Below are 22,606 nucleotides of genomic sequence, written 5' to 3' on the forward strand. Positions count from 1 at the left end.
GGATGTTCCATGTGTCACACTTGAGGAAGTGACCACTGCTCTTCACATTATGAAGAGGGAAGGCTCCCTGACCAGGTAGGGACACAACTGTGGACATCATCAAAGGAGAATTACACGATTTACTGAATGTTTGCACGGCAATGAAATGCAAGACCGCAATTATGGAATAATGCCTTATTTGTTTTTTTTAACTCAAACAAGCATGGCAAGATGCCTAATTGTAATAATGTTGAGAGGTGGGAAGATGAACACATGAATCTGGGCGCAGTCAAATCGGACTCGTAGTCACCATGAAGGAAAGTTAAACGGGCTTTGGCCCAGGCATGACGCATAGTTGGAAGGGGATTGTGGTCCTTTGGTATGAGATGGTTGGTGGAATGGTGCTAGGACCAATCAACTTCAAGGACAGTGCATATCATTATCGGAGTTGTTTCTTTTTGTTTGCATTTTGACTGCTTGTGTTGTGGTTATTGCAAACATGATCCCTTGTATAAAGGTGTCAGTTTTTGTAGCAGATGAAAGGGTAAAAACCTATTACTATATTTTGCCACTGGTAAAGGAGGTCTGATGGTACTAGATGATTGGCGCACACTGGAGAGGGAGCCCACCACTATGGAGATGGAGCGATGAGATCGGCTCACGTGCAGGAGTGAGACGGATTGAGAGATGGAGAGGGCGTCATGAGTTCTCCATCCGGCAGTGGATAGAAACAATCTTAAGAAAATTGTAATATGGATATTTTAGAAAACTTGTTTAATAAATAATAGACGGTTTACCTGCTGTCTAAGTGGGATTATTAGTTTTTTGGAACGCAAATAAAACAGCTCGTATGATATTTGGAACTCTCGATCCAACCTTAATACCTTGTGATCTTAAAGCATCATCGCGCGGAATATAATGTAAATGATATGACATGCTAAATATAAAACTTCGGTTATTTAATTAAAAGCGAGTAAGCGTGGTTCGGTGTGGCCAATGTGGGTACATTACAAACGTCTTTTTGACCGTGCATCAAAGAAGATGTCTTTTTTTATTAACCAAATGATGCCGCTTTCGAAGTCCCAATTTGCGACACAGTTTATTGGATTGCTCTTTTTAACAGGCGTACATGCCGAAGGTTGTGCAAGAATAACAGAAAGGGTAGCAGTCCCAATGCTGAACCTCACACTTTAAAAATCATCTGTTCCAAAGCTGCCCTACTTGGTGTGATTATCTCCACTGCAAGGCGACCACTCGCCATGGATGCGGTCTAAGTATCGCAGCAAAATATTTGTGTGCCGTAGTAAAGCATTCGGCGGAGGATGGGCCAACCGAACTGGCAGTCGTTGGCGACTTCTCCTGGATGAGCTCTTGACCTTTGTCCACGAAGCGTGCGTACGCCGCGGAACTCTACTCCGAGGTAGCCAGCAGCAGGCCTCCAAAAAACACAACTCTTGAATGACGTGCCCGAGAGAATGAACGAGTGTTGTGAGCTGCGGAGCCATGCCAGCCGGCTCTACAAGGGCCGTGCTCTATCGTCCGGGTGCTCTGTCGTTGGCTCTGTGCGCGGTGGTGGTTTAAATGACCCCGTGCACACGCGTCGATGTGCAACTTAAAAAAGGCAGTCGTGTGGCATGTATTATATTTGGAGCAAGACATGCAGGGTGTGCTGCTATTGAGCAAATTCGCGACGCAAGCTCACTGCGATGTCTGTACTCGTATCAGTGTGTGTCCTTTAATCCAGAAAAGCCTCATGGAGGTTCGTAACTCTTTATAGGAGGGTTGTGCAGTTTGGCCAATTGACTCGCTCCTACTGGACATCTGAAAAATAGCTTCTTCATAGCGCATCAGATTTTTCGAGTGTAAATGATTATTCTGTTCTTGATTTAAAAAGTCGTTGGTGTGTGGCGAGCACTCAGAGCTCCACACGTATGTTCAAGAATCCATCGCTGCACTGCCATCTCATGGCCACTTTGCAGAGCATGGCCAACAGCACCGGTCTCCCCTTAAAATACTAAAACTATGAAAATAAAACTCTTTTTACGAGCTATTTAGTTATTTTTCAGAAGCGACCTGGCCACACATGATAGGCCAACGAAGTGGCTCGTGTGCAAACGTATAGCAGCCGAACAGTCTAAACGCATCTTGCTAAATGTGGAAGGAAAAACCGGAGGACGCGGATACAGGGTTGGGATCGCACCCACAACCTCCTGTATACCAGGCGAGGTAGTTAACATCTCGCCACTGCTGCGCCCTAACCAGGCTCAACCCAACAAGAATCAAGTACTGTACAAACAGACTTCTGAGCTACTGTATGATGAGAGGAGGGCCAATGTCAGGGTGGTTTGGTCATGGACCAGAGAAGCCAATGTTGTCCTTTTCATTGCCAAATCGGGATCCATTTTAAAAACCGTAAACGGGTGCCGCTCAATCCATCAGCAGGTCGTGTGTGGTGGGGATAAAGTGGTGGGTAACAATTCTAGATTTGAAGCTTTCGTGACTGCAAGGATTCATACTCTTAGTTCTTTCGGTAAAGTCACGTAGGTAAAAAATGAAATCCCAGCAGCATAACAAAAGGCGGCTTGATCCTAGCTGGCTTAATATATGCCATCTACATTAAAAAGGCTCAGTTCCAACAGCAGTACTTGACCATCTCGCAACTCCTCCCCCATGGCGCTTCCTGGCTCCACCACTATATAAGGTCGTACCTCTTGGGACTTCTCTTCACTTGATACAGATATTTTGCTGTGGCAGTTTCACCTGAAGACGGAAGCTTGTGTTGCCTCCGAAACGTCGTGATTTTATTGTTTTAGTTTTTTTATTTTTATTAATTTTTATTTAATTTTTTTACCTACGTGACTTTACCGAAAGAACTAAGAGTATGGTGGGTAACACCCGCACCTCGTTCAAGATGTCTCGCCAGCATGGAAGAGTAGGCCAACGTACCCTCCAGAGGGCATCTCTAGGAACGAGCCTGAGTCGCGACCACCGTTGCTTCCAGCGTGGTTGCATGGTGTGTGGGAGGGAACACGTGCAGATGGAATGCTGCTGTGCTGGGCGCTATGAACTTTGAAGACAGCTGTGCCCAGTGAAGTATTTCACTTTATTAAAACAATGTAGTCACAACACACATTCCAGAAATATTAAAACGTCGAAATTCGCTTAGTACCTTCCAGGAAGCAGCTCCTTCAATCAAATTTGTTTTAAACAAATGCCATCCATTAGTCATACGCTGTTTTAATAGTAAATCATCTGAAACAATAACAATTTACAGCCCTTGTCAATCCACTGCTAAATGAATACCTCCCTATGCTGCGTTGGCGATGGGGGTTGTTTGACCATACTTCACCGCCATGGTCAGTGCAGGTGGGTACAACGGAGGCCCAGGACCGGTTGAGAGATCACCTGCCACTCGCGTTAGCCATGTGCGAGAATCTAACTTAGGGTCGTGGTGACGCAGGGTACCAAAGGCACTGGGCCATCGAAATTCAGAATTTCTGTAATATTATAGAACCGTAATTGCATCTACAACTAATCATGCATGTCCCGACTGGCACGTCGCGACAGCACGGCAAAAGCTTGATTCCTAAGAGAGAAAAAAGGATCCCCGACAAATGATGACGTCACCCTGCTGCTGCTTCTCTATTTAAGACCGGGAGCAAGAGCAGAGCCTCACCATTCTGGCGAATTGCCCGATGGTGCTGGATGCAATTACCAGCGAAACGTCGTACTACTCAAAAACTGTAAATGTTGTGGTTTCACGCTTCAACACACCGGTGGGCTAAAGCAGTGAACTATTTGTCTTTTGTCAACTTCTTCTTCTTCTTCCTAGCGTTGTTCCCGCTGTGGCGCAGGGTCCGCTTTTCGGCATTGTCTTCTCCATTTGGCTCGGTCCAGGGCATCTTCAGGGGATGCGTTGACCGTCTTCATGTCTTCCTTTATTCGGTCCATCCATCGCTTCTTCGGACGCCCGCGTGGACGGCGGCCCTCTGGCTCAATACGCAAGGCAGTCTTGGCCACTGATGACTCTTCACTTCGCATCACGTGGCCGTACCACCGAAGCCTTGCCTCAAGCATCTTGTCCGCAATGGGGGCCACACCAAGTCGCTTCCGAACGTCTTCGTTCCTGACACGATCCCATCGAGTGAGCCCGAGGCTCCATCTGAGCATCCTCATCTCCATGGTGTGGAGAGCTTGTTCGTGTACAGTTGTGGCTGGCCAGCACTCGGATCCATAGAGTGCCACCGGTCGGACGATGGTCTTGTATATTTTTCCCTTCAGCCTATCCGGAATTTTCCGATCACAGAGGACTCCGGTGACTTGCCTCCATTTCATCCACGCCGCATTGACTCGTGACCTCACATCAGTCGTGATGCTACCATCTGAGCTGATGGTGGAGCCCAGGTACTTAAAGTCCGTCACTTTCTTCAGATCTTCTCCGTCAATACTGATGGTGCCGTCGGTTTGGGGGCCACACTCCATATACTCCGTCTTTTTGATGTTGAACCTCATCCCGTTTTCGTCCAAACGTTCCTTCCACAGGCGCGTTTGTCTTTCCACTTCTCCTCTCTCTTCATCTGAGAGGAGGACGTCATCCGCGTAGAGAATTGACCATGGCAGGGGCGTGTGCAGGTCGGCAGTGATCGTGTCCATGCACAGGATAAACAGGAGTGGTGACAGGGCCGATCCTTGGTGCACTCCAACGCTGATGGGAAATGGCGGTGATATGCCCACTGCACACCTAACTGCACTGGTGACGTTCTTGTATAGGAGTTGCACCCAATGCACGTAGGTTTCAGGGACTCCATGGGATCGAAGCGAGTGCCAGATGAGGTCGTGGGAGACCCTGTCAAATGCCTTTTCAAGGTCGAGGAACGACACGTGCACAGCTTGGTTCTTCTCTCTGTGCCTCTCCAGCAGGACGTGACACTTTTTTGCTGATTGGCCGTGTCGGGTGGTGGAGGGTTACGACACATTTATAAATAACGCGATCTGACCCAAAAACGTTGATTATGAATCCCCTACAAATGTTTGGTCGAAGGCAACCAAGGCACGGGCGGCGGTGGATGATGCTGCGGTGGTTTCTGCAGAATCGGCCGACGGCTGCGTCCGCTATTCGAGCCCCCGTTGCCCTTTGCGCGAAGCCCAAACGCCGGATTAGAAATCCATCGGCGGTGTTGCTGTGCGCAAAGCGTGGTTACATCGCTATTATGCAGGGGGGGGAGAGGATGGTGTTTAATGTCGTTCTAAACAAAAAAAAATGTCAACACGTTGAATGCTGTTGCTTTGGAAACGGGTAAACACGAAGGCTTGCCGGCAGGGCCTTGCCGTGAGCGCTAATTGCTCGTTCACGCCGGTGGGCGCAGGCCAAGTGGACTTAAATAATTAAAGCGACCTTGGTTCCACCGTCGTATTTGGAAGTATTTTACGGCTCAGCGATGCATAGGCAATCCCCCGCCTTCAGCAAAATGGGGTTCAACAGCAGGCAGAGAGAGAGAGAGAGCGAGAGCTGTTACCGGTACCCTACCAACCTCCCCGCCCCCCCTCCCACCATCGTTTTTGGATAACCATTCCTTAATGCGTTGCACCTGCTGTGTGCACAGGGAGCCCACGCAGGGGGCAAAACACTTCACATGGCTGTGAGTGGCACAACGTCGACTTTCATCGCAGCGCGTTCGCAGCGCTGCGATGGGGGCAGCACCCAGTGCGGTCTGCAGCACGAGTTGGCTGGTGCCACCTGAATGAAGAACTGAGCGCCAAATTTCGATTTAAAGCTTTCGTGACTGCAGGGATTCATCTTCTTGGTTCTTTCGGTAAAGTCACGTAGAAAGGGAAGTAATAAAATAATAAAAATAAAACATAATACAATAATTCTCACGACGTTTCGGCCACAACGCAAGCGGCCGTCCTCAGGTGAAGACCAGGTCTGTCGGGGAGACAGCGTCTGAGTGAGAATTATTTTATTATGTTTTATTATTTTATTACTTCCCTTCTACGTGACTTTACCGAAAGAACCAAGAAAACTGAGCGCCAGTTTTGGCATGCACGGCACCCTCTCTCTCCGTTGCGAACCTCCCCCCTTCCCCCCTACCCCTTGTTCAGATGCTCGCAAAAAAACGTGCTCGCGTACAAGTCCACATGGCGTCCCCATGCCATGCGGATCGCGATGGGTTTATTTGACCGTCCTTTAAACAACGCTGGTTCATCGCGGGTTTGGCGAACGTGCGGAGTGTCGAGGTGGGAAGCATAGAAGTGCATTACAGCTGCGCTTTGTGCTGCGCGGTCCATTCGCGGTCTACCACGCGGCCCTGGTGGGACTAAAGGAATGATGACTACATTTTACTCGGGAAAATTTTAACTTTGGAATTTCATGTAACTGGCCAGATCGTTGTCAATTAACCATATTGGTGGCATTGGGCAGTGCCATGGTCTAGTAGTAGCGTGTTCTCCGCTTGTTGAAGAGGTTCACGGTTTGATGTCCGACAGCCCCCTTGATTATTGCTGCGAGTGTAAAGATGACGGCAAAACTTAGCACCGTCTGCCTCGGAGTGGACGTTAAAGATCCTCTGACGTCGTTCTCAAGAGTAGGCCATTGTATGCCGGTGTCAGGGTTCACATTTGAAACATTTGAAAATAACAAAATATTCAATGCCCAAGGTCACTTGCAATTTAAATCATCCTGGTCTCTTGGGTTCTCACCATTGGAACCTCATTTGCCAGTAGCAAAATATGATAATTGTTTGTTTACCCTTTTTTCTGGCAACAAAACTGACACCTTTTTTTACAAGGAGTCATGTTTGCATTGACCACAATACCTGCAGTCGAAATGCAAACAAAAAACACAACTCTGATAATGTATGCATCAATTTCAAGGACAGTGCATACATTATCAGAGTTATGTTTTTTGTTTGCATTCCGACTGCAGGTATTGTGGTCAATGCAAACATGACTCCTTGTAAAAAAAGGTGTCAGTTTTGTTGCCAGATAAAAGGGTAAACAAGCAATTATCATCTTGGGTTCTCATCCGTTTTGACACAATAAACTCGAAACTTGTTTGTTTTATGCTACTTGTGCTCGCCACAGCATCATCATCACCAACATCAGCCACGCTCAATCCACTGCTGGATGAATGCTTCCCCAAGGTGACACCATATGTCAAGTTCCTGCGATGGAATAGGCAACACCGTAACAGCCACGGAGGGAAATGGAACTGGACCGTGGCCTTTAATTTGCCCACCGAATCAAAGAGTTTCATCGGAATGTTCAGTCATAGCCGAGTGACTGGTAAAGACTGGCTGGGCAGTATCGCTGTGTTTTACTGGAGCATGACCGGTCATTAGAGCGTTGTTTTTTCTCGTGAAGCCTCGAATGAACCGAGTGTGAACTCTGCAGCTGCGCTCCTTGCAGCGCGCATGAAGATACGCAGAGCGACGTATTTCTCCGCTGGCAGAATGTTGTGTTTTTCTTGAGCGATTGTCCCCGAAACGGGCAATCCTTCACACACGCTGCTTACGTTGTGATGTGAGGAGGCGTTGGAGAGATTGATACATTTTCTCCATGTGCCCCTTTGCGACGGGAATATTTCCAAACTGTTGCGTGCTGGTGTTTGCATATTTTCTCGCAATTTCATTATTGCCCCCTTCGCCTCTGAACGTCCTTTGACAGGCAGGGGGGGTGTCGCTATGGTTCCAACATGGAGGAGTCATAATTACCGAGTGCGCGTGAAAAACGTCACTTTAGTCCGCGTATGGATAGTTGCACCCCATCCCAGGTGGAGGTGGGGACCTGAAGCGTGTGGTCACAAGCATGGCCCGAAGCAACGGATATGTCTGTGCAAAGACCAAGATCCCCCCCCCCCATGTCGCCTTCATAGACTGTTGGGCAAGTGTGCAATTGGCACCGACAAAGGCCGGCAGGGTGTACGAGAGGGTAATATGGTCAGCACCACGCCCAAGTGGTCCTTGTGTTGTTGTTTTTTACACGCCTTACCAGGTATTCATTTGAGGCTGAGTCGACCTACGAGAAGCCCAGGATTTATTGAGACGTTTACCATAATTCTAGATTTGAAGTTTTCGTGACTGCAAGGATTCATATTCTCAGGTTTTTTTTCGGTAAAGTCACGTAGGTAAAACATTAAAATTAATAAAAGTAAAATAAAATAAAAATCACGACGTTTCGGAGGCAACACAGGTGGAACCGTCACAGCCACGACAGCTGTATCAAGTAAATGAGAGATTGCAAGAGCTACCACTCCGTATATATAATGGTTGGAGAGGGGGAAGGGCCAAGTACGGCACACTTTTTTATTAATATGGTAAGGTGAGGCTTAAGAGGCTGGGCCTTTGTTATGGAGAGGTACGGTTTGTGACTAAGCCTGGCCTACATAACGTTTACCATAGACCACTGCCGATAGGAGTACGCACACAGCGAGAGGCGCAGGCAAACGTAGTGTGATGGCTTGTGGGCACATTCCATTCTCACCAGGTGCCCTTGCTCGGTGACCACCCCGTCGTGCGACTCGGTCAAGCTCACTCGTGCTGCACACAGTTTCGTCAAACCTGTCACGCTTTGGCTAGGTACGGCGCGAAAGAAGTTCTACATAGTACGGACGTCACACAGTCGTGCGATAATCGTAGCGGTGATATCGCGGTGAGATTTAATGGATAGCGCGCTGGAATTGCAATCCAGGGGGTCACCGAGTCGATCACGTCACATGGCAAACACAACAATTGGGCAAGTTTCTTAAATCCGCCCTCACTCCCCTCCTCCTCCTCTGTCCACCGAGCAGTGTAATTGGAAACACCACAAGTTAGTCGGTCGGCAGCTGGCCAGCGTGAAAGCGTAGGCCAATGTACCCACTCGAGCAGTTCTCTGGAGCTCCTCCCTCGAGGTGAGACCTTTTCTTCCAGCAGTGAGCAAGCAATTGCAGGGGCTGCACCTTTGACCACCTTTACATTTCTGATCACGTAGAGAGCTCGTCTTCCCATTCAATGTGACGACTGCATTTTTTTTATTTACGTAGGTGTTATTTTATTTAACGCACGCTGCTTATTTAATTCCCCCCCCCCCGCACGTAATGGAAATGTTTGTTTTGAATGCATAATCCGCGAGCTCTGCGCACGTCGGCAAAAAAATGCTGACGCTCGTGTCGCCGCCTTTCCATTATTGACGAGCCACGCGTGTCCGTCGCCCGCCGTGTCATTTTGTGACGGCGCCGCACCTGCTCCGGCGATGAAAACAACGCCAGGCCCCAGGTTGGGTGCGCAGACGGGTTCCGTCTGGAGACGACGGCTCTGTCGTCGATACAAAAATGCCGATTTTTGGAAAGCGGTGGTTTGCTCTGCGTTGGAAGGGCTCACAGCTGAGGCCACGAGTGAGAGTGAGAGTGTGTGTGTGTGCTTGGTGTCGGCCCTTGGCGCCGTTGTGCTTGTTAAGCCGATGTCATTCCGATTATCAATTTGGCGAAACTGCTGTGTGCTGCGGGTTCGTTGTGACCGCTGCTGACACCATGTTCTTGTTTTTTTCGGTCCAATTAAGACGCTCTCGCAGTGGGGCCCCCATGTCAACTGCTGAAAACGGAAAAGAATTCGCCTTTTGTTGTCGCCAATCATTTACATTCTCACGTTACTATTCCACGCTGCATTCTTAGACAGCGTCCCAACGCAAGGCCTTGCTAACTTGACTTTTGAGAATAAGGGAATAACAAAGAAAATTATATAATCTAATTAAATACAGGTCCGATATATAATGTGTTGTGGTTCTATAGATGAAAACCTCTCATCTGTTTGCCACTTATCCACTCTTCCTATTATTTGCATCATTTAATCGGTTGCAATGTATCGTATCTGTGCGTTGATTCTCACGTTCGAGGCGTACACAAAGTTATTTATATTATCCACCATTATCTGCTGATAATGACTCGTTGATGTATTCTGGAAGTGGCAGCAATTTCGTCCTGCGACCCTGGGGATTATATCCAGAGATAGCTGTGCAGATAACAGGAGCAACTTCCACAGATAAATGCGGATATCAGGATCTGCATGCAATAGAGCCATCCACATGGTCGCGGATGAGAGGCATTTCACCCAACTACAAATTCTTATTGAAACCTGTTGTGCTCTTCACACTTAACTTATGGCCATTTAAACAATACATGTGCCACTGTAGATAAGCATCAATTACTTTAAGTAAATTACGCTAATTTTGGGTACTTTAAAAACAGTTTCCATGAGGACGAACATTGAAATAGCTAAATAATAAATGTTTTCCTCCTCGCTACTCCCTGTATGCTCGTCCTTGGCCGTGTGGGTGTGAGATGGATGGAAACTACTACCCGCAAAAACTTAAGCCTTCCTGCGTAAAGTAAATAAAAAACATGGGGGGAAAAAAAAAGTTGGCATTGCGTCAGCGTTTTCAAAAGAGGCAAAGCATTTTGACGCGCGCGGTCGAGGGCTCGTCGGCCTGTCGCTTCGGCTGCGGCCTCGTCCAAGCTTCAGCTCTCCCGGAAGACGTCGCGTCGTGCGTGCGACCCGGGCTGCCCGAAGGTGGGAGGGCTCGATCAGCGCCGTTGCAACATCACGCGCACGCACGCGCGTGCACGCGCACGCACGCACGCGCCACTCGTCGCCGTGACGGCAAGCACGCGGATTCGATGGTTCCATCGGCGGTATTGGTTTTCCGAGCAAGCATAAGGTCCAAAACCCCCTTGAATGTATAGCAGCAGTAGTAGTGTGTGTGTGTGCGCGTGTTCCCATCGGGTACAAAGCATTGCCTGTTACTCACCAGTGGCCGTAACTACATTATCAGCTCGGGGGGGGGGGGGGGGTAATGCGGCAACCGGTCAGGTGGTGACCCTGTACTGTTGAAAACATCTCATGGTGGCTGTCAAGAGAGCCCCACCAACTCGCAGCTTTGGCCACCGGGGGATGGCACGGCAGTCCGTCGTCTCACTCTCGTTACTGTGACACACGCATGCATCAATTGGAGTGGCCGGATTGTGTTGTTTGTGCAACGTTTTCGGCAGCGCCACAGATTGGCTGACAGTGTACCGAGTGCGAATTGCGATAAATATTCGCAATTCTCGACGTGTTAATCTGATGTTTCTGACCGTATTCTTATAAACAAATTATACAGCATTTGTAAAAGCATTACACTTATATTTAAGCTACATTTTCAGACAGCGCGGTCCTCATTTATCAACGGTTTGACGATACATTTTACTTACACAATATAGACATTCTACTCTTTGGTTCTTTCGGTAAAGTCACGTAGATAGAAAAAAATAACGAATAAATAAATCACGACGTTTCGATAGCAACACAAGCCATCGTCCTCAGGTGAAACAATCCAGCAGGCGGACTGCTGAGGAGGAAATGTAGCGAGAGAGCTACTGCAACCAAAGGTTATAGACGTTTGTGGAGGCTATATACGTCGTGATTTATTTATTAGTTATTTTTTCTATCTACGTCACTTTACCGAAAGAACCAAAGAGTATGAATTCCTGCAGTCACGAAAGCTTCAAATCAAGATTAATACAGACATTAGTTTAGTTTCTAATACGTGTACAAATGAAATGGAGAAAACAACTCCATATTTTTAAGAAGTCCTGTGGTCCTGAAATGCAGTAAAAAAAAAAACATCACGTAGGTGGGTGGGGGTGGGGGGGGATTTTTATTTTATTTTGTTTTAAAATACAGACGATACAAAGTCTGTGCCCTCGTTCAAGGAAGAGAGGGTTCTAAATGCGCGCACAGCCTCCCGTTTCGTACGCGCACCAAACATTGCCCCGTGCCGTGTGGCCCCATCACTCGCCCGGCGCCGCTGAAAGTTTCGAACCGACTTCTCCGAGACTCGCGCCGCCCAGCGCCTTGCGAATAGCGCATCGCCGGGGGGGGGGGGTCCTCCAGGAGCCAATGAGTGGCCACGGATGGGGAAGGGAGGAGGCGGCTGGATTTTTGGTGGCCTGTTGGAGTGGGGGCAGGGGTGGGGAGCCACTGAGGCGTGGGATGGGAGGAGGAGGAGGTGGGGTCGGCGGAGGGGGAGACGTTAATGATTACTGTGCGCGGGACAGCATCAACTCACTTTGCGTGCTTACTAAATAGCTGGGGGAGGTGGTGGTGGTGGGGAGGGGGGCATAAGCGGTCGACGAAACGCAGGCAAGCGGCTTGGGTGCACAAACCCCCTATCAAGCGAACTAAGTTTAGAACAAAAAAAATCAATGAGATATTAATGCCATTACATTCTTAACGAGTCCTCGACGCGTGAGCTTGTGTCGGGAGGCGTCGCTGGGAGTTGTGCCCGGACAATGATGGTTGAGCGTGCACTAGCGAAGTCAGCCCCGACGGCTCCTACGCACCAGCCACCCGCTTCATCCGCTGCGCACTGCAAGATGGTTTTTCGCGCAATGGGCAGGGTGCTCAGGTGAGTGTCGTCTCGATGGCTCCCGACGCGTGGCTGTGTAATGCCGGTTGTTGTTGTAGTAGTAATAATAATGACGACGGCGACGATGATCATCGTAACAATACGAAGCACAATCTGAATGTAAACTACTACGGGGAGGGGGGAGCGGCATGATTGTTGCCTCGATGTCGTGAGTGACGCGTGATAGACCAAGTCAAGTAATTTTGTGTCGTACGCTGTTTGTCAAATGACATTTGCCCGATGCAAACCCGATGATTGACCGCAACTGCCGCCGCTGCTGCAATTGTAAGGAGTAATTTTGAATATTATTAAACTATTTACTTGCTGGTTAAACGTTACGCCCGGTGGACACGTCCGGAGGTCCATTCGTGTCGGGGGGGGGGGGATGCCAGCGTGGTGTCGTGCGCTGATGTTCCACGCGGAGACGCGTGAGTTCCCACAGGACGTCTCGTATCGATGTTGGCAAGTTGCAGGCAGATGTTTAGGTGAGTCTTTCGTGTTGCGTTTGAGTTAAACAATTTGTTTTTAGTTTGTTACACGAATGATGCTGTTCAGTCGGTTTCCCCGAGTACTTGACGAGGGAGAATCCGTGATGCGTGAGCAGATCGACAAAGCTTAAGAACATTCATGTTGGTAGGGTCATTAATGAATATTCGCTTTTTTAAGGTTTTGTAATAGTAAAGTCACGTAGAATGGAAATAATAAAATAATAATAAAAAAAAATAAGAAATTTTTATTATTATATTATTTTATTATGTTTTATTTATATGATTGTTTATTATTTTATTATTTCCATGCTACGTGACTTTACCGAAAGAACCAAGAAGATGAATACCTGCAGTCACGAAAGCTTTAAATCGAACTTTTGTAATAGTGTAACAAAAATTTGGATCTTCATTTTGAATGTTATTCTCTTAGGTCCTTAAAAGTTGGTCCCGTTTGGAGACATGCGTAGCGTCGTTTATATGATGTTTTAACGTACGGTATAGCAGCAGTGGTTGGTACACTGCGTTGATACACACCCGGTGACGAGACTTTGATTCTTTGTCACGGATTCTTATCACTACTTCACCCAGCAGCAGATTGACATTCGCACTCTAATAATAATGAGTAAATATATGTTCTTGTATTATAGGCGTAAAAACCTGCTGTATGGTCCTCACTCTCTCTGTCGTCAGTGGGATTATTTTCAATCCCTATTCACTGGCATCACGGCGCGGGGCAGAGTTAAACATAATGATGAATCATCATATTTTTAAATCCTTTATATTAAGTTCGCTTGCTTGCGCGCTTATGACCGTGCAAATCTTTCGGTCGTTTTTTAACCCACTTCCCGTGATCCAATCGAGCTGACATTTTGCACACAGACTCGTTGTGCGTGACAATAAATTTTCGTGAAATTTTTTTTCCAAAATTTAACACTTTTTAGGAAGTTTTATTTATTTAATTACCAATTGCTTAATGGTGGCAGGCAATCATCTGACCCATATGTGGCAGCCATCTCAAGCCAGAGGACGAGAGGACTCTAGCCGCCACGCATTTAAAGGATTTATAGTGAAAAACTTAGTTTTTACGGGTTAATTTTTAAAAAATTATTATAGACTATAAAACCTGCTGCATGGTCCTCACTCACTCTCGCTCTGGTCAGTGGGATTCTTTTGTCACACTGGCGCGATGCAGAGCAAAACATGCCGCCTCACGTTCTCAAGGATAAGATTTCCTTAGAGAAACTACACACACACACGAATCAGGAATGTGGTCGCCTCCGAGGTGTGTCAGCCCCCCCTACCCCCCCGGCTGAGTGTGTATTTGCGTGTTTGTGCCTGTTTGTCTGCAGCGAGGTGTGCCACCGTAGGAGAGAGAAAAAAAAACCTCTGCAGGGCTCATTAACCCGTTCGGCGGGTTTCACCCGAATGTCACTCGGGCTTTTTGGGTGCTCCCTTTGCGTCTGGCCTCCTCAAACACAAACTGTGCTTTGTGGGGTGTGGGGGGGACACGTGCTCGTTTCGTTTTGCTTTCAATGTCGTCTCTAACGCCAGGGCGTTTTGGTTGCACAGAATTTCAAACTGTACGTACAATTCGAGAGACACGTCAAATATGTCCGTAATCATCGGCGTAATGGTGAAGTGTGTTTTTATTTTTTTGTTTTTTTACCCGGGGCATAGCACGTTAACCTTTTGGGGCCGTGACTAGGATGGAAATAATGTGTCCACCTTGCTTGATAAGGGAGAAATGCTCATTATATATCAGGGTGACTGGTGCGCTCGGACGAAATGACCTTTTCATCCAGGCTCAGATGGTGTTGGGGCTTTCCATGTCATGCGTGTCAAAAACAATCTGTAATTTAGTAAAAACAACAACAGATAATTGGCTTCAAAGAGCCACCCCTGTGTGTTTTGCTGTATCAGGATGATTGTACATGTTTTACTGCAGTTGACGAGTTGATAAAAACCGACCTCTGATGTGTCGCAAAATATTTCAATAGCCACTCTGTGTGCCATATACCCCTTTTTCAAAGACGTTGTCGATCATGGCTTTCGATGTCGTTCTCTCCGCGATGTTTACTCAAGAACGTCGTGTTAGATACTCCCAGTGGCATCCAATTGTTCAAATTGCCTACGTACTTCCCTGGCTTTTTGCACCTATAATTTTCCCAGTCAAAACGCATTCATATTCAGGCTTTTATTTTCTCATTACATGTCCAAGAACTCTTAACTTTTTTATCCATAATTATTCGTATTTATTTTCTTGTTGTGTACCCTGCTATCTGTAATACATTTACGCTACTCATCTTGTCTGTCCGTGAAATGTGTAATGTCCTTCTTAAAAACGCATCTCTTGCATCTAGTTTGCTCTGTAGGGTCTTTGTACTCTGGTTGTACAGATTTCACATCCGTATGAGAGACCCGTACGCAACACTGCTGTCTTCTAATTCGTGTGGTTTCAAAAGCCACGACATTCATAGTAAGCTTTTATTTTCATTTGAACACTCGGTGATGCATGCCCGCACATGGTTAACGTTCCGTGTTGTACGTTCCGCGTGCATTGCACTGCATTGTTGTCACTCGCAGATCAAGATTGCCATTCCAAAAAAACAGAAACTTTAAGTCTCGTAATTTTTGTTCTTACCTGTTCAAATAAAGTCCCATCAATTTATCACGAATGTGCACCAACATTTGGCCATTGAGGAATGCCCATAGAGCGCAGGGGGTGCATTCGGCTCGGTGAGCTGCACTGCTCGGAGCCAAACGACTAATTTTTGGGTTTACTCCAAACTTCCTTACCAAACCACAAATGGCCAGGATGGTGAAGTATGGTCAAGCGGCCCCCATGACGGACACGCCGAGTTTGATTCCTGCTCACGGCCAGCATCAATGGAGAATATCTGAACCAGTTCTGGGCCTCGACGAGGTCAACTCTGCCTTAAATGAGTACCTGGTGCGCTTTGTGCATGTTGTCACTGGAAATGCAACGGTGGTCGGCGCGTGGTGCTGGCCACACGACCCCTTCGTACGCCACACCGGCCTTAATAGGTGCTCGCTAACAGCACCTGCACCGACAGTCCGTGCTGGCTAACAGGGCTCGTGTATATATTGCCATCGTAATGACTCCTGCCAACCCTTGGCGCCCAGGCGTGGCCGGAAGAACGAGAAGAAGAGTGCCCCCGAGGAGCGACGCCTCTACCTGGAGCCCGACTACGTGCGAGCATGCATCACCGAGTCGGAGCTCCGTCCACTCATCACCTTGCCACCCTCCATCGAGCTCAACGAGTGGCTCGCCACGCACGGTAGGGCACGCGGCGGAAGGCCCAGCGCCACATGAAGGCATTCCAGCGCGCGTCACGTGACAGCAGGGCAGCTGTGCTCGCTACACACACAGCGAGGCCTGTGGAGAGAAAGTGAAAATCGTTTACTTTTTTGGAAGAAAAAAATGTTTGTTCTGGTATTCGGTGGTGGAGCAGTTGGTCCGTTGGCAATGGGGTCGCGAGAGTTCATTGTTAACAAGTAGGGGGGGGGGCACGTGGGTAAGTGCCCACACGCACCATCCCATTCGGTGGTGTAGCTGTTGAGTGGTGCAGGTGGTGTGACTGCAGTAGGACCGATGATGGGCCCAGGAGGGGCCCCAAATGCCAGGCTAGGAAGAAGGGAGGAGGTTTGGGGGTCGCCGTTTCATTCCTCACATTACGGCCCAAGCCAACCCGTGCTGCGCTACCACTTTTGTTGTATTCCCGTATATTATTATTTTGTTGCATCAAATTGAACAAAGTGCCTTGAGGGTTTTATTTAAGTTCGATAGCAAGCACTTATGAGACATTGGTTAAAAGTTGACATGTTTAACCTAAGCAAAATTTGGAGGCGTACATTTAAGCAAGGGGCGAAAAGTAATGATTTGAGGCAAATGCAGGTGTGATCGGTACATGATCGGAGTATACGATGAGGCTGGTGAGGTGGGGTGTGGCTCGGGTTGGGAGTGGGGGGGGCACATTCTATCCTAAATTTCATTAATCTGGCAAGTTACTTTCTCAATAATTCATTTAGGGGTCCCTTAGAATTACATTTCATTCACATGAACTCATCTTTCTTTACCCCGTTTAAAGTTACAGTGGTGTTTTGAAATAAGCACGTTTTATTTTTACATATATAAAAAAAATATACAGCGGGGTTAGGTTGAGGCTGAAAGCGGCGATTTATGAAAACAGTATTTTTAGGAAAGAATACAGCCGTGGGCGATGGTGCTCACACTCTGGTGCCCGGGGTCTGTTTGCAACATGTTCTAAGTTGGGACATTTGATGAGAAGAGTTGTAGGTGGCTGTGCCTGAGAAAATACTTCCCCCCCCCTCACCCCCCAAAAGTAAGTCCAAGATTTTTATCGTTCGATTCCATTCCGGGTAACGGATGGGCGGGGAGCGTACAACCCTGCAAAATGCAACCGGCGCGCCTGTGTGCGCAAGGCAGTAATTGTTACACACTTTCTGTGGTGGATTGCTGTCCCCTCCGTGCTGCTGCACCAACATTAAATTCCATGCCAGATGGCTAAAGAGAAACAAAATTGCTTTTGCGTCACCGGGAATTCAAAGATCTAAACGAATGGCCTAATAAGGGCACGGACATTTTTCCACCGTGCGCTCCAAACAGCGTTTTAACTGTTGCCAAGAATTCCTGTCCACTTTTGGCGGAAATTGTTTACATGGATTTGTAGATACTTTCAGGGACTTAAATGCATGTTTGCGTTTTCCCCCAGGTCATTTTCCCCTGCTGGGGAATCTTAATTTATTTCCTTTATTACATAAGCCTGCTGCTACTGGCGTGTGCCGTACAGCTTATGTGTTCAGTTCTTTAAGTATGAAAACGCATACAAAAATAACTACGTCTTTTGTATAAACAAGACTTTTTAATGTGTTGTTAGGAATGTGACATTTCACTGCATCGCTTAGCATTGTTTTGTTAAGTCACGGAGGGTGATTTTGCAACTTGTTGAAGGGCAAAGATAAACGGTTTCCTTAAAAAAATAGTTTAGTAACTTCTGCTACATAACAAAGAAAACCCCTTAATGGTATCAAACACCCTGTCATTATTTTGCTGTTATTGAATACAGCATTCAACTCTATATGGGGTTAATGCAATGTCATTTCAAATGTTCCAACTGAGATCTAAATGCACCTGTTACCATATTGACCTAATTTAATTCAAACTCGCCTTCATGTTATTCATTTTATAAACTCATTGCGTCTGTGTGCGTATAAAAATCATGACAACTTGTGTAGCTTTAAATTCCACTACAAACAAAAATTAATTTCGAATTTGGGGACTATCCAAACTCCCTCTGATTGCGAGATCGGACAGAGGAGGCACTGCTGCCCCATCTCATGACACGTGACACTGAGGCATTGTGGATGAAGTATATTGACTTAGGAAGTGGGAGCCATTGAACAAAGACTAATTACATTGACGAAACGCCCGTTAGCATATTGTGCCTGTGATGGTCAATCGCCTCATTCGTGGTTCAATCCTAATCTGAATTAAGCCACTATCTCGCAGAGTCCGGAAATACACACATACATACATACATCACCTTAATTCATTATTTACGTGCGCTTTATTTTATAGCTAGCTTGTTAGCCCGTCCTAGGACAGAAGCTGTAAGATTAAAGATGTAAATTTAGGCGGGAGGGGGGACAATACGTAGATTAACATAACAGTCTTAAACTAATGAAACGTGTATGGAATTCTGTTGATATGAGTTGATGTTTATTGTTGTTGTTGTTAGGTCTGCATACAGTAGAACCCCGCTTAACATTCACCCCCTGTTAACGACTAATCGCTTCAGGACGGGCCTCTATAGAGCCCAATGTGTATTGTGTAGTGTATAGTGTAGTGTATAGTAGTGTATAGTGTAGTGTATAGTGGGGTAGTGCCTCCATAGAGCCCAATGTGTATTGTGTAGTGTATAGTAGTGTATAGTGTAGTGTATAGTAGGGTAGTGCCTCCATTAAGCTCAATGTGTATTGTGTAGTGTATAGTAGTGTGTAGTGTAGTGTATAGTAGTGTAGTGACTCCATAGAGCCCAGTGTGTATCGTGTAGTGTATAGTAGTGTGTAGTGTAGTGTATAGTAGTGTAGTGACTCCATAGAGCCCAGTGTGTATCGTGTAGTGTATAGTAGTGTGTAGTGTAGTGTAGAGTAGTGTAGTGCCTCCATAGAGCCCAATGTGTTCGCTTACCGACCGTTCCCCTGTTAACGGTGGGCTGTTGTATGTCCAGCTAATATTATTTATTGCATTGATTAAACATGTTTTAAAAAACATTCTGTATTTATAATGTCGTTAGTATCTTTATGTATTAATATCCATTGTTTAAATATTGTAAAGCACGTTTTTTGGGTGAAAAAGGGTCACTTTCAATGCTATAGGAACGAATTGAGTCTTTAACGTGTACTTCCTATACTCGCTTAACGACCAGTTTCATGGAACCAAATGACCGTCGCTAAGAGGAGGTTTTTCTGTACGTTGTACAGTGTGTGATTGGTTCAAATCACGACTGCAGCCACTCGAGGCCACTGACATTCACCGCAATGTGAGAACAAAAGTCAACTGCATTGTTGAGTAAAATTGTCATGCTCAACTATGACGATTCGTCGATTTTCTTTTTTGGTGGGTGACTTATTTGTATACGTAACTGATAATCGGTTAATACAATGCAATGTATCAGAAAATTTCAACTAATATAATTCTACTATGTACAATCCTGTAAATTGTCAGCTGTACTGCACATTTTCTGGCATACTCGTTGTCATTGAATACAATGTTATAAATTATTGACATAAAAGTTGATATATTTGCTTAATCGAATGCAACGGTCAAAGTGTGTTTTTCTGTCGTCCTCTTACGGCTGGACCCATGGTGTGCCTTGGCGCGCAGTCACAACATTCTTTGGACACGTGAACCTGCAGTACAGCGCCATCTCGGAATTCTGCACAGCGGAAACCTGCCCGCTCATGACGGCCTGCAACGTGTAAGTCCTCCCCGGCCTCCACCCCCCACGTGCCCTTTTCCCGCCTCTCCTTCCATACCCCTCTCCCCACCCCGTCCCTTGAACACTCGCCGAAATCCAAAACGCCGCTCCTCCAGAGTGCCCTCAAATACCACGCACGCTCGCAGGGTCACAGTTGGTGACAGCAATATCTAAAAATACGCACGCACAGCCTGGCGCTTAATTTCTCACCGCCGGTGAACTGGAGTGGATTGCAAAATGCAGTCCTGTTGAATCAATTTCCAATCGCAAATCAGCCGGAATGTACCTGATCTCAGAAGCTAAGCAGGGCTGGGCCTGGATATGACTCGAGTGGGCGAACATGCGTATAAAACAAGATGCTAGTGTGGAGAGGCCAGTGCAACAAACGCCATTGCTGGCTGTACAGTTCTTCTATGCACTTGCAAATACCCCCAGTCTTTGCCAACCTGCACTGACCAGCATGGTGAAGTATGGTCAAACAAACCCCCAAGACCTGTCCAGCATGGATGGTGGCCCTAATCCAGCAGTGGATGGGCAAAAGGGCTGTGCGTACTTGAGATAGTTTGGGTAAAACGTATCGCCATCGAGAGCTCTTTCTCAGACACAGATTTCGATTTAAAGTTTTCGTGACTGCAGGGATTCATCTTCTTGGTTCTTTTGGTAAAGTCACGTAGAAGGGAAGTAATGAAATAATAAAAACAAAACATAAATAATTCTCACGACGTTTTGGCCACAACGCAAGCAGTCGTCTTCACCTGAGGACGGCTGCTTGCGTTGTGGCCGAAACGTCGTGAGAATAATTTTATTATGTTTTGTTTTTATTATTTTATTACTTCCCTTCTACGTGACTTTACCGAAAGAACCAAGAAGACAGACAGATTACCAACATTCCTTTAATGGGTGTGCGTTCTTTTAATGACCTTCTAATGTTCCATTTTCTGATCTTCACATTCGAAGGGCTGCTATAAAATGGTAGCCGAATACCTTTTGAAGCCCAAATGGTGTGTGAATGGGAACAACTCCATGTGTGAACTCAAAGTTGGGCCACATGCCTTACTTGATCTCTGGAATGTGAAACGGTGTAGGGTTCACTCCCACACTCACTCTCTCCTGGCTGCCTCATTTCAAAGCCGAGTTGTCAAATGCAATCATTTTATGCCCCACATACTTCCAGGGTAGAGATGTGGAAAATACTACACCGTGGCTACATGTATATAATCACGCGTATGTGTGTGCATGCGCATGTGGCCGTGTGTGTGTGTGTGTGTACCGCTTTACAATCCGTGCAGCGCACATTTAACTTCCTGCTGTGCAAATCGATGGAAATGTCATTGCGTCTCTCTCATGTGTTGAGACTGCAATAGAATAGGTCTGAGATTTTTTTTTCCAGTTTCAAAATTACGAGAGAAAAAAAAACGAGAATGGGGGCTTCTTTTCTTTTTCTGGCAATAAAATGAAATGTTGATGTTCAAACACCAATTCGATAACCCCTTTTTCAAGGCATCAAGTCTGCATTAATCGCACATTGTTGGGAAAAAACATGCAAACAAACATCCTCTGATAATATATGGATTGTCTTTGAAACCGATTGGCCTACACCGGAGACCCTTTCTGGCCTAGTCTTACCAAACAGTCGAACAGTACAAAGGCAAAGCAAGTATCAACGTTGATTTGAAGTTTTCGTGACTGCAGGAATCCATACTCTTTGGTTCTTTCGGTCACGTGACTGAAAGAACCAAAGATTAAGTATCAACGTATCCATAGCTCGGGTTGAGCAGTTCTATTTATGGGACATTTGCCTTGAAACGGGTATCTATTTGTTGTGAACATTTTCACAGGAAGTTTGATTGCCAGAAAGTGTTTAAATCCGATGCTAATTTTTCCCCATAAATTAAATAGGTGTTCAGTGACAACAGAAGTTACCCTTTGTGTTGCAGACAATACTTCTGGCAGGACGAGAGGGGGAAGAAGGTGAAATGCACGGGACCACAGTACGTCGACTACGTCATGTCGTGCATCCAGACGACGATCACCGATGAATCTATTTTCCCGACAAAATACGGTGAGCTTGGGACGATTGCGTTCGGACCTTGCGGGCGCATGGACGAAGCTTTGCACTCAAATGATTGGGGTATCGTCGTGCCACTGGTACTGCAAGCAGGGGAGCGATAATGTAATAGCCCCTTGGCAGTGAATAAGTAATGCGATGCTAATTTTTTGAATGCCCTCTATTTATCCAGGGAACAAAAATTTGAGTGACGAGACATGTTTTTGGAGGAGGGTCCTGCATTGCGATGTTTGACCACTTTTTATAATTAATGTTTGGTATGTGGGAGGAAACTGGAATGGTCTGGAAAATTCACTAGTAGTGGCGTGCAGATATATTCAAGAATTAACTTGTTTACTGCGATCTCATGACCATCTCTCGGCTCAAGCTGGCTACACCTGGTATTTCCAGGCAGTCTGCGATCTGAGTATTAATGAGGTTCCACGTTTCTTTCCTTTCCAGATGTAAAGAGAGTTTACCCACGTTGGTGATTTAAAAAGAGATCCTCATATTCCAGAAGGGGTGCAAGTGAATTAGCCTCGTCAACAAAGTAACCGGCGAACCGTTACTACCGCGTAGCATTTCACGGTTGTGACTGTATATCTCGCCGACGGCTATCATGGCGAACACTACGTGGTACAACTCGAAAA

At 46.5% G+C, this 22,606-nt stretch overlaps 1 protein-coding gene across 4 annotated transcripts in view; it reads left to right on the top strand.

Annotated features, from left to right (window-relative positions):
• LOC144933878 (MOB kinase activator 2-like) overlaps window positions 1-22,606 on the top strand; it is a 53,604-nt gene that overhangs the window by 28,732 nt on the left and 2,266 nt on the right. For 3 of the 4 annotated variants that reach the window (XM_078859145.1, XM_078859147.1, XM_078859144.1), the window contains exons 2-4: window positions 16,032-16,186; window positions 19,816-19,909; window positions 21,847-21,971. In XM_078859145.1, the coding sequence (XP_078715271.1) occupies window positions 16,032-16,186; window positions 19,816-19,909; window positions 21,847-21,971 (374 nt within the window). Of the gene's footprint in view, window positions 1-12,107; window positions 12,400-16,031; window positions 16,187-19,815; window positions 19,910-21,846; window positions 21,972-22,606 lie in introns of those variants that run through there. The other variant, XM_078859143.1, reaches the window with a different exon arrangement.

Source organism: Lampetra fluviatilis, chromosome 8 (genome assembly GCF_964198595.1).
Source record: "Lampetra fluviatilis chromosome 8, kcLamFluv1.1, whole genome shotgun sequence".
In the NCBI taxonomy this organism is placed as follows: domain Eukaryota; kingdom Metazoa; phylum Chordata; class Hyperoartia; order Petromyzontiformes; family Petromyzontidae; genus Lampetra; species Lampetra fluviatilis.